The 13,099-nt window shown below is 34.5% G+C and overlaps 1 protein-coding gene across 1 annotated transcript; it reads right to left on the reverse strand.

The window, feature by feature from the left end:
* Window positions 1-225: 225 nt before the first annotated feature.
* Window positions 226-9,183, reverse strand: LOC110111485. Its single transcript, XM_020843391.2, has 2 exons — window positions 9,003-9,183; window positions 226-680 (listed from the first exon to the last, which is right to left on the reverse strand). The coding sequence occupies exons 1-2, from the start codon at window positions 9,111-9,113 to the stop codon at window positions 345-347; spliced, it is 447 nt and encodes a 148-aa protein (XP_020699050.1). The 5' UTR covers window positions 9,114-9,183; the 3' UTR covers window positions 226-344.
* Between the last annotated feature and the right edge of the window lie 3,916 nt (window positions 9,184-13,099).

Consider the following 13,099-nt stretch of genomic DNA (forward strand, 5'->3'; position numbering starts at 1 on the left):
TTGCAAATACAAAATAATCTCAATGACAAGAAATATTTGCAAATTAGAACATAAGCAGTAAACCACAAAAGTTTCTGGAGAACTAAAATAAGACAACTAAGGCTTCGTTTGGGACGGCTTTCTTCCCGCTTTTTAAAGCAGCTTTTTAGTATAAAATTTAAAATTTTTATACTAAAAAGCCGCTTTAAGAAGCAGGAAGACAGCCGTCCCAAACGAGGCCTAAGTTTCATTTGGGATGGCTTTCTTATTGCTTCTTAATAAAGCAACTTTTTAGTACAAAAATTAAAGCTTTTATATTAAAAAATTGTTTTAAGAAACAGTAAAAAACCCGTCCCAAATGAAACCTAAATCTGAGATGCCTCACTATAAGATGAAGGATGGGACATTGCAGTTTTGAGATTGGCCTCAATCGTAGGCACGGGGAAGCTATTTGAAAGGCTTGGTGCTGATTTTTCATTTTCATTTGAGCCCAGTTCTGCCTTCTCCTTTGCTTTTCCTGCCTTTTCTCGCAGTTTCTCCAGCTTCTCTATTGCTCTCCTCTTGTTCTCTAATCTAGTAGCGCGCGCTTCAGCAGTTTCAGTTACTAGGAAGTTTGTGAGAAGAGTGGAAGGCAGGAGTGAAAGTGCATCTCTACGTGACAAGCTTGGAACAATTTTTTGTTGCTTTAATCGGATACTTGGCTGCATTGAAATAACAAGCTTTTAAATACTTGGATTAGTAAGGGCATCTCCAACCGAACTCCAAACACATGAATGGCGTCGCTCGCGAGCTCCAGCCGAATGGCAAAACTTTCGGTATTTGGTTGCGGGTGAACAGTGCGACGCCAATATTGGTGTTGCACTGTTCACCTGCGTTATTTTTCTGTTTCTACCGGATTTGTCGAAGAAACACGTGAAAGAGGAGAAAGACGGTTACCTTCTACGAAGGGTGCAAAATGGAGTTCGATTGGAGATGAATCATGCCATTTTTTAGTTTCACTGCATTTTGGAGTGAAAAATGAGATTTTTGGTTGGAGATGCCCTAAGTGACTACCAACTACCAAGCTTCATAACAAAGTTCAGGGATATTGATTCTTAAAGGAACATGCTACGGAAATATAAATGGAGAATATTTCTAAAAACATATGATCAGAGCTTGCACAAGAACAGAGCATCACCATAGAAATGAGCACTATGCCTTTTTTTTTTAAGTATATAAAAATGCCAGAAAGAATGAAAGAAAAGAATAAATCAAAATTTCTTCAACCTTAGAAAGGAATATGAGACTCAGAAAATGGTTCCAAACTGTCTGTTCTAAAGAGCACCCAAAAATTGAGTAATACTTTGTACAAATAAGTTTCATTCTGAAATAAGATGTCAACAGAACTAGCGAGCTTCTTTTAAGGAGATTTAACATAAAACGAAAATCAACAGCCTGAATCATGACTCAAATCCTAATAGGGCTTGATTATGCAAAAATGAAAATGAAGTCTTTATAACTACACAATAACAGATGCACGCATATATGTAATTCCCTACAAACTTATATTAGATTTGTAAACTGAGAGGTCTATTATATCTTGAAGGAAGCTAACAGGTAATCAAGGATAATCAAGGAATATGAGATTTTGTATTCCATATGCTAGTTCACTGAGGATCAAGATAAAAAAAGTGTTTTTCTTAGAAGATGATATTCAACATTCATGGATGAGATATTTTGATAAATTTTTCAATGAAGATTGTGAGAATATGATTGATTTTAAGGTGTTAGCACCCTAATAAAAATAAAAAATTTTGTTTTTATCGTCGTATTAGTAAAATCGAAATCGGAGAAACTTTAAATAAAATGAAATTGTAGAAAAATAATGGAACTTGATGATATTCCAATAGAAGTGTGTATATGTTTTAGAGATCAAGGAATTTCTTGATTTACTAAACTTTTAAATATTATTTTGAAGACTAAAAGATGTCTGATGAGTGGATAAGGTTTGTGTTGAATCCTATTTTTTAAGAATAAAGGTGATGCACAAAAGCGTGTGAATTATAGAAGAATTAAGTTAATATGTCAAACATTAAAATTATGGGAGAATAATTGAGGATAGGTTAGGGTGTGAATTGTGATACTTACTAATATTTCTCAAAATCAATTTGGATTCATGCCAAGTATGTCTACTATGGAAGCTATACATTTGTCATGAGGATTGATGGAGAAGCACAGAGAGAGCAAGGAAGATATGCATATGATATTTATTGATTTAGATAAATAATATGTAAAGTTCCAAGATAACTGCCTTGGAGAGTTCTAGAAAAGAAAGGAGCAAATAATATTTATATTCAAGTCATTAATGATATGTATATAAAAGATGTTTGTTCAAATATAAGGTGGTTTGAATAAGTATTTTCCTATTTCAATTGGATTACATCCAGGATTAGCTTTAAGCCAATGTCTTTTTGCTTTAGTCATTGATATTCTTGCTAGACATTTACAAGAGGATATACCTTGGTATATACTTTTTGCTAATGATATTCTTCATGTTGATAAAATTAGAGAGGGAAAAGAATGAACACTTGAATTTTACAAGTGAATTTTAAAGGTTTTCCATTGAGTAGATCTAAAACGGAATACATGAAGTGTAATTTTTGTAGTAATATATCAAGTGGCGGGATTGTGACTTTGGGTGATCAACTCATTAAAAAGAGTGCATGTTTTTGATATCTCATATTTATTGTTCAAAGAGACGCTGAAATATATGGAGATATTTTTAGTAGAATTCAATTTGTATGGTTGATGTGGAGGAATGCATTGGGTCTGTTATGTGATAGAAAAGTACCCCTCTAACTTAAGAGAAAATTTTATGAGATGATGGTAAGACAAAATATTTTATGGTGCATAATGGTCATTAAAAGAGTAGTAAAAAAATTAAGTGTTGGGATGCTTAGGTGGATGATTGGTTTTACATTTAGAGATAGAATACGAAACGAGTATATACGTGAAAAGATTGGAGTAGCTCTAGTGGCAGATAAGATTAGAGAGAGTTAACATGGATGGTTTGGTCACATAAAGAGCTGGCCTTTTGATGACCCGATTAGGGGAGTAGATATATTAAATCCGGCCTATATTAAGAAAGGTGGATGTAGACCTAAAAAACTCGGTTAGAAAGTAATATAAATGAGAATTTGACTCTTAATAGAACACAATAGAGATAAAGGATTCATGTAGCCAACCCCATGTAGTGGGATAAAGTCTTGATGTTGTTGTTGTTCTTGTACGCTAGTCGATTGCCTTGTTGGTTTCACTACAAAATAATAATAATAATAATAATAATAATGTAAAACGTGACGGCATATACACCATAAATCAGTCTGCTTTGTTACTGAGGATTTGCTTAGTAAGCTTACAGTCACAGAAGCCACATGTAGCGGCTTTCTTATTTATTTGATTCATCTCTCAAGTACTAATTACTGCCTTGTTAGACTATTGTGTCCATTGCTGAGAAGAAAGCTATTGTTAATTTGACACATGAGTGGGTTGGAAACAGAACATGCTCGTAAGTTCACAGTTGTGTGATTACTAGTTAGTTCACCAGACTAAGATAAAGAAGAGCATAGAGAAAGAGAGATGAGGGGAGAGTATTATTAAGCTTTCGGACTAAAGGGTACGGAAAAAGAGAGAATGTTGGATACTTAATCAGATGGCTCTCTCTCTCTCATAGTTTGATTAAGGGATTGTTGGTTTAGGAATCAGTCATCTATCTCCTGGGAAGACAGTCTCTATTTAAAGGATCCAGTGAAGTGCCACTGGCTCATCCACTTTGATTAAGGGATTGTTGCTTCCATTACACTACCATGACCCTTCAACTAAGTAACTTCTTGAACATGTCAATCCAATGATGAACTCAAGTTATGTACATTTTATACCCACACTATTATATCAAAAAAAAAAAAAAACTCTGAAGGGCGGAACAATATACTTAATAGACCCATCGAGGTACCTTTGAAGATCCCCTAACTCATCCCTATTGGCAGCCATCAAGTAGTTCACCTCATGAATACAACTGCCATTATACTACCATGGTCACTCTGTTAAGGATGCAGTTAAATTCATCAGTTGAACGTTGCAACCCCTATCATTAAGTTTGTTGTAACCACCCAATGCCTGTCATGATTGTGCCAACTAGACTGGAGTTCAAAGTAACAACTTGAACATGTTCCTTGTAAATCCCCATGCCAAGTAGAGTAGGTTGCACCGAATGGTGGCATACTCTTCAACAATTAACTTCCACATTCAATTAGATCAACTAAACCCAAGGGTGTACTCAAGATGTATATATTTTATCCTCATACAACTATATAAAAAAGAAACTCCATTGAAAGGGCAAATTTGAACCTTGGAACTTAGTATGCCAATGAGGGTAACAATCTAGAAATCTAAACCCTCTTAAATCCTAATTTACCCGAATAAGTGCAACCGAAAAGTTAAATAGATTAACTTGTTAAGCCAATAATTAGCAAATTTGAAGCAGGTACGGGCACCAAATTACTAAATATCGATTATTGAGTATCACATGCTTACAAGATGAGTTGTTGACAAGTTGGATGAAGAAAATTGTAAGTCGACTAGCACGCAAGCAATCAAGTAGATCTAATCGACATAGAGGAGCAATGAATTGTGCCAAGCAAAAGAAACCACCTAAGACTAAGTGATAAGAAGTGAATACCATTTCCTCGAAATTAGCGAACGACAATAAGAAATTAGGAAGAAGAACACACCAAAATTATTTTTATTGCAAGAAATATGAAAGAAAATAAAAAGATATAGTTGGATCTTCAGCTGGAGAGGAAGATCCGGCTCTCCCAAATCCCTACTCGGTGGCTAGAGCCCTCACAATCTAACATATTCTAATTTCAGCAAACTCAAAATATAATCCTGAAATCACCCTATTGTTAGTCTTAAATAGGCTTTGATGTAGAACGATCATGCAAAGTTGAATTACTTGAAAAGTTTGCACGCTTAAGTGTTAGAAGCCACAATAATCATATCTTCAAAATGAATTTTCTAACGACAAAAGAAAACACTAAGAGCGGTAAAATACAAGCTTATCCTGAATCACACACGTAAAAGTTAAGATCATAAAACATTCAAGTTAATCTAACGTTGCATACATGATTGATTTTCAATAATAATCCCTGAGTTAACAATAAGAGCAGTATTAGGAGAGGTCCCTCACAAAATTCTACCAAACACTAAGCTTAAGCGGAGAATAATTGGCATGATCGTCGTAAATCACATTAAAACTACAATTGAGGAGTAAACTAAGGAGATAAGAGAATTGGAGGGGAGTTTACCCAAGTAATCAGAAAATACGAAGTTCCTGCGGCTGTAGGAAGGCTTGGGAGGAAGTAGGTGGCATCTAAGAACCTTCCTAAACGTGTGATTAGCAACCTAGAACGTCCGGGCAGCATTTGAAGTCCTTCCAAATGGCTGGACAACAAGAAACATGTGCAGACTTCCCTGGACAGGGAACCAAAATCTTCAGACAGCTGGTACGAAAGTTTGGACAGCACGCCTTGACCTTAGGAACCTTGGCAGCAATTCTAGGGGTTATCGGATCTCAGGACAGTGCACAAAATCTGTCCAGAAAATTTCTGAACAACAATTTGGCATGAAGAACTGCTGTGTTCCGGCTTTCTGGATGCAAAAATTGAAAGAGTATAGCAGGAAAATTTGGGAATAACAATGGGAAATGGTCTTGAGATTAATTTACTTGCCTAGGTGGCAAGATTAATTAAATCCCAAATCAATTTGGGGAGAGAGAATAGAAATCTGAAATTAATTTTCAGATTAAGTGAATTTGGTGGGATAAATTTGAATTTAAATTCAAATTTTAATGGGGAGAATTAAATTGGATGAGAGGGAATTGTGGGAGGTAATTATTGAGGCTTAATGAGGGGCTATTAATGAAATTGGAGAGAGAAAATGAGCATGGAGAGGGGCCGGCCATAGAGAGAGAGGGTAGAGGGGAATTAAGGCTAATGAAGTGGGGCCCACACACTAATCAAGGGTTTAAAGAAAATTTGAATTAAATTTCAGATTTTATTAAGAGGGTAATTTAAGTGCTATTATTTGGAAAGCTTTTTAATTTCAAATTTGAATTTAAAATTCAATTAATAGCTCTCTTAATTACTTTGCCTTAATTTAGGGAAGTAATCAATGCCCTTTTGAAATTTGAATTTCAAACATATGGGTTGGCTGAAGAAGGGGGGGGGGGGATTTAGCAGGGTAGATGGTGGCTGGCAGCAAGGGGAAGGACTTGGGTTAGGGAAAAATTACCAAGAAAAACTTAGTGGGTAATGAGGCCGGCGGGTGGGAAGTTGGGAGGGAATTCGATGCAAAGAAAAATAAAAGAAAAGAAAGATAAGAGAACCGCGAACCTTGGAATCCACCAAGATTGACGGGTACTGCAAATCACCCTCCTCGGGCTTCTCCCCTCATGAACTCACTAAGAGATCAACAATAACATAAAATTTCATTATCAATAATTCATCATCCCCAAATTACAAGAAACTAGCCTATAAATAGGCCTCATGAAAAGAAAAGAGGTATTGACTAAAATGCCCTTCGGGCTACAACACTACATGATTACTCATAAGGGTAAAAAGGGAAAAACAACAAAATAAAATAAAACACATAAATAAATAGACTCAAGATTGTAGCCGTTGATCTCCGATGTCCTCATCAAGGCTCTCCTAATTCCCTCCCAAATCAGCCTCCTTTCCTTAAATAATTCCCTCCCAATTATAACTAAAAATTTCCTAAATAATTTTCCTTTGATTATAAACCTTCCTAAATAGCTCCCTCCTGATTCCCTTCCAATCAAATCGACCAGTCCATCACTAAGCCAAGTAGAAAACTTCATTCATCTGAACGCAACACGCTAGTTAAAGCTGAACAATTCTACAAGGTGCTTTTGCATTTGATCTTTCCCCTCCTGCTTAAGCTACCTGCACTAAGAATTGTTATAATATGTTGGAAGGTAACATTTGGAGTACCGCACATGCTCAAGCCATAGGAGCTTTATCAAATTATTCAGTACCAGCTAGGAGCATAGATAAATTATGGATCCTTTTTAATCTCCTTATCATCTCTTATATATAAAAACCACCTATTTCCAAAGGCCTAGTGTAACTATAACATTGATGGAGTTAAGAGAAGAGAGGTATGTTGATGGATGGTGGTGGGTAGGATCTTTGAGTAAAGGGTGATGATGCTTTCTTGTGGTGATATATGGAGAAGCCTAGGGTTGATGGTGGTCTGCTAAAAGGAGGGTTAATAGACTACGCTGAAAGATCGGAAGGTGGAGGGGTTGCCTTCAGAGGGAGTATAATAGAGATATCTCGGGATGGTTTTGATTTTGGTGAGGAACAACATGAGGGAGGGGTAGCTAGGGTTAAGAAGAGGGGTATTGGTCGACCATGAGAGGGTGATGGAATAAGACAAATACTAGATGACCAACGAAACTATCAAAGATCTCTTCTAAGAGTAAGCCACTGACACAATTTCTCGAAAAGCAACCAAGCAAAGTAAAATTTGCTCACTGATACATTTGATTTATCAAAGTTACAAAGAAGGTGCATGTATACACACACATATATATATATATTCATCAGGGCCATTTAGATGCAATCGATAATTTCCCTCCTTTGAGTGACTATCAAAGCAAAGTTTGGAGGGTAATTAGACTTGATTTGAACACATGTTACTTAAATAAGGGGTAAGAGGGTTGGCCATGTTTGTATCGAAAGAGAGTGATCATGAATTCTGGCACATGTAGGGATTTCAATCAAAAATAGGCCACATGCTTGATCCAAATCATTTACTGAGTTTCTTGAATACTAATGATGATGATGAATACATTAATCTTAAAGCCTAAAGTTGTGCTCCTACCAATGATCTAGTCACTGGTCCATGTGCATGAGATTATGTTGCATCAACTCAAACCACAGTGAATCTTGCTACGTGGAGTTAAAACTAATGTAGTCATCCACAAGGTATGATGTAAATTTAAGAATTGAAGTTTTCATTGAATGAGGTGAATAGTTCAATCCATAAACAATAGAACTCAGCTCCTTCCTTTCCGATAATCCAACCTTATCTTTATAAATCTCTATCAAGTATTCATCATTACAATGCATATGCTTGAGTTCATTACTTCTTGGTGTTCACTCTTAAACATAGAAAAAAAATTTAAAATTTTGTACATAATAAAAAGGACGCTTTAATAATATGTATAGTGATCTTGACATATATTTCAAAAGTTGTAAATAAGGTTGGTAGATGTTCATAAATGGATGCTATCATTACAAGCCTTTTTACTTTAAATAAATCATTAAGAACATTTTCTCAGTAAACAAACCTCCAACTATGGAAGAAGCTAAATAAACCCAGAGACTATCATTACAGCACCTAAAAAGTGAATGCTAGCTTGATCTTCACTGATAGCAAATTTCACATACACCAGATTCGAAAGGAAAAACTTCATTTTTTGCAAAACTCAAGGAATCTCATATGTGATTAAAAGTTCAGAAAATTTTGCTTTTGGCTAGAAATTATATAACTCATAGAGAGTACCACCTTTCCAAAGAAATATGTTTGAAGTTCTACTAGTTGTTCCAAACCCGTGTCAACGAAATTAAACACTATCTAAAACCCCAGCAGGTTCCAATACTTAAACTCCCTTCTATTTCACAATCGTTCCCAACAACATGGAACGATATATCCCGATGCAAGGGATCAAAATTCCCTCGTACATTTTTTTGGCAAACAAATCCCTAGATAGCAGAACCGAAAAGCTCCTAATCCCTAATTATCAACCCACATTTTAATAAATATCCTCGAAATGCCAACTGGGTTTGTCCAACTTAACCAATTTTTCCGTAGGAAACGAATCTACGGAGAGAAACATCGTAAATTTTGGAGGAAAACTACAAATTCAAGATAAACAGAGAAAAAAAAGGATGAGAAACCTGTTCATCTTTCTTCACGAATATAATCCCCCGCCTCCCGAGCGCAGAGTTCCTCAAACCAGGTGGAGGAAGCGGCGACACCGATAGCGCTCGCAGAGAACTCAACGTCATTTTAGAATTTCCAAGCCGTGTGCAGAGTGCGTGCCGCCCTCAGTGCCCTGTACACTGTGTAATCAGATAGTGTGAACTCTTCGGGTTTTTATCTTTTGGTATTGGTATTTTAGTTATTTTTTTTTTATTCATGGGCATGAAGATGAATTATTGTATTTATATTACTCTTTGAATATTATAATGATTGTTAGAGTAATCAATATAAATGTTGATCAATAGATTTATTTTCTCCTGACAATTTATTATTAAAAGAAATTAGATATCTTGATTATCCAAATCTCATCATAAAAGTCATTCTTACACTTCATATCTACTACGGTATATCATTGTATATCTCAATTATAAGGTAAGCATCTTTTGTAACTTATGATATGCATAACTCAGAATCATTTTTAAATTAGGTCAAACCCAATGGATTTACCTTTTTGTGCCTCCACGTAAAAAATATTGTCTTTTAAGAACCGCTCTCGACTTATTTTATCAATGTGTCTACAAAATATTCGCATAATATTAAGTTGATAAACTCTACGCTTCGACAAATATTTTAGCATGTAACAAGATTAATTCTTGTTGCGTCCTAGAGTATTCATGACGGTAAAGAATTATAAAGTTTAACGTCTCAACATTGTACGAAGATCCAGCACACACAGATAAAGAGAAAGGGTGCAGCATTAAAGGAGACACCAAGACTTTTACGTAGAAAACCCCTAAAAGGGGGGAAAACCACGGGTCCTAGCCAGTTTGAATGAATACACTAGTGTTTATAGTTGATTACAAATGAGGCATTTCCTTGGGGGAAGGCCTTAACTTGATGTACATCTTATAGTATGCATTACATTATGAGAATACAAAGAATCTCAATTGATGTGTTTATTTGGTCTGAAGGACTGTAGTCGGTGGACGACATAAGTCAGAAGGATCGTAGTCGGCGGGCAACGAATGTCAGAAGGACAGTATTCAATGGGCAATGTAAATCAGACGGACCGTAGTCGGATTTAATTTTTGAAGTTTTCAACTTGATTTTTGCCTCGAGATTCATGCCCGATCAAGATAATTTTTTGAGGACATATCAATTCTAAATTGAAATTTTCAATCACTATTTGACTCTAGTCATAATAGTTTGAGTTGGGCTTAATTTGAGAGAACAACAGAGCATCTCGAAATTGACTTTGTTTTTTAAATGAGTTAATTTTGAATACCCTTTTAACAATTTTGATATTCAATTTTCTGATAAAAGAAATATATGGAAATAAATGTAAATTAATTTTTCTTTTATTACTAAAGAAAAAATTTAAAATTAAGATACATAATATGCATATAATATTAGACTAACTATTAGTTATCTATAATTTATATGATTGACTCTTATATTTAACACAAATGATACAATTAGCAAGAGAGTTTAGTTTAGGATTACTAATGAAACATAAGTCCAAAACTTACACTGAAAAATTAAAGGCCCGCACAACATGAGTGAATATGATTACTACAAATTATATTGAATTGCTAATATAAATCTTTCAAAAAAGAAACAATGAACAGAAAAATAGTCAAACTCTATATGGCTAGTGTGTCAGTTATCATAGAGCATCCATCACCTATAGACTTCCAAGTAGGGGTGTCAATTCGGGTCAACGACCCGGGTTCGGGTAGAATCCGGAATTGACTGGGCACTATTCGGGTCAACCCGAACTCGACCCGTTTTTAAAAATGGGTCAGGTTTTCGGACCCGAACCCGACACGACACGAATGACCCGGGGTTGACCCAAAATTTCTAGTATTCGAGTCAAAAATTGGGTCAATTTTTTATTTTCGGGTCAAAACGGGTCAATCTCGGGTTTTCGGGTCAAAATGAGTTTTCTCGTCACTTTCGGGTCAATTTCGGGTTGCTGGGTCAACCCGAACCATACCCGATTTTTAAAACGGGTTGATTTGTTGAACCCGAACCCGACCCATTTCAGGTTCGGGTTGACCCGATCCCAGATTTTTCTGGATCAGGTTAGGATTCCAACTAATTTTTGACTCAAAATGACTCATTTAAATTGTGTTTACATCTTTTTTTATTTGTTGGTTAAATCGTCATAATTTTTATTAATCAATCTAAATACTATTTTGGTAAAGTTATAATTTCTCTTTAAAATAAGAACATATTATCAGGTTGGGTCATTTGGGTTGCTAGCGAGTTAGGGTTTATGTCCATATTTTTTACCTATTTATTAAACGGGTCAGATTTTGATTGACTGGATTCGAATCAGATCAATTTTGAGTCGAACCAATAAAAAAGCAAATAAATGCTATGAAAAAAAATCACAAATAATGGTTAGATTATATCATAGCTTTAAATAAGGACTCAAAAACAAAATCTTTGTATGCTTTAATGTATCACTTCTTCCTCGACTCAAAGTCTCAAACACCTAAATATCACTTTTCAAAGTAATGTATAAATAATAGATAATTATGAGATAAAATAGGGATACATCCTTAAGTAGAGGAGCATCTGAGTAACAATAGAGCTGTTGCTTTTGTTATATGAAGAAGGTTGTTGCTATAATCCAAATCATAAGTGTTTTATGATGAAAATTTCATGCAATTATCAAATAAAATAAAAACTATAGAAGGGATCATGAAATTATATTTAGGTTTTATTTGAGACGATTTTCTTATTGCTTTGTAATAGGGGTGTCAATATTTGATACGAGCTGAAACCTGACCCGAAAATTTCGGGTTAGGGTCAACCCGAACCTGAAATGGGTCGGGTTCGTGTTCAACATTTCGACCCGTTTCAAAAATCGAGTCGGGTTCGGGTTAACCCTTTGACCCAAAATTGACCAATTTTGAACAGAAAACTCAAATTTGACCCGGCAACCCAAAATTGACCCGTTTTTTACCCAAAAAAGATGAGATAGACCCGTTTTTATTGAAAAAAATGAGATATACCCTTTTTGACCTGAAAACTAGCAATTTTTTGTTGGAAAACAGGTCATTCGAGTCGTGTCGGGTTAACCCGGACCCGAAGCAGGTCGAGTTCTGGTCAGAAAAATTGACCCGTTTATAAAAACGGGTCGGGTTCGGGTTAGACCCGAATAGTGCCGGGTCACGAGACCTGAAATTAACACTCATATTTGTAAAGTTACTTTTTAGTGCAAAAAATTCTTGAAATCAGAGAAAAAATAGTAATCTAAGGTTTAGTTTGGGATGGCTTTCTTCTTACTTTCTAAAACAGCTTTCTAGTATAATAATTTTTTGAATTAAAAAAATTTTGTATTAAAAAGTCGTTTTAAAAAGCAGTACAAAACCATCCTAAATGAAACCTTAATCTTAGAAGTTTAAGGAATTGAAAATACATGATTGTAATGAACATTTTAGCAAGGATCAAAGAGAACATCAACCAAATTTAAACAAGGAGAGGTAATATAAATTGAAAACTTGAGCTTAGTTATTTCAAAACAGAATCAATCCCACAATTTGAACAGATTGAATAACAATGGAAGTGTAAATACTATGAAGTTGCTAAAAATATTTAAAAGCTGTTTTTTTCTTCCTTATTTCAGTTAATTTTTTAAATATTTTTATGTAATATTAATACGAAGTTGTTGTTTGAATATGAATGATTTTCTCTCTTTTAATGTAAATGAGATTATTTAAACTCATAAAATTAAGCTTGATCTGTAGCACAAATTATCTTCAAGCTATTAGATTAAGGATTCTTGATTATTTTACAGAAGGCCTTAGGTTATTTATGTTGTGATCAATAAATATATTTAATTAGTTACAAATATGTTAATAAGCAATTAAATAAACTAGAAATAAATACAGTAATTAACATTAAACTAATTTTAATAATCATTATTAATTAATAAATAATAACTAAAAAATTACTAATCGATACATCATAAATTTTTTTTTGATCAGACACAAATCTAAATTATATATTTATATATATAATAAATTATTAATAATAATATTTTAGATACATTTTACTATTT

This window comes from Dendrobium catenatum, unplaced genomic scaffold (assembly GCF_001605985.2).
Source record: "Dendrobium catenatum unplaced genomic scaffold, ASM160598v2 fragScaff_scaffold_621, whole genome shotgun sequence".
Classification (NCBI taxonomy): Eukaryota; Viridiplantae; Streptophyta; class Magnoliopsida; order Asparagales; family Orchidaceae; genus Dendrobium; species Dendrobium catenatum.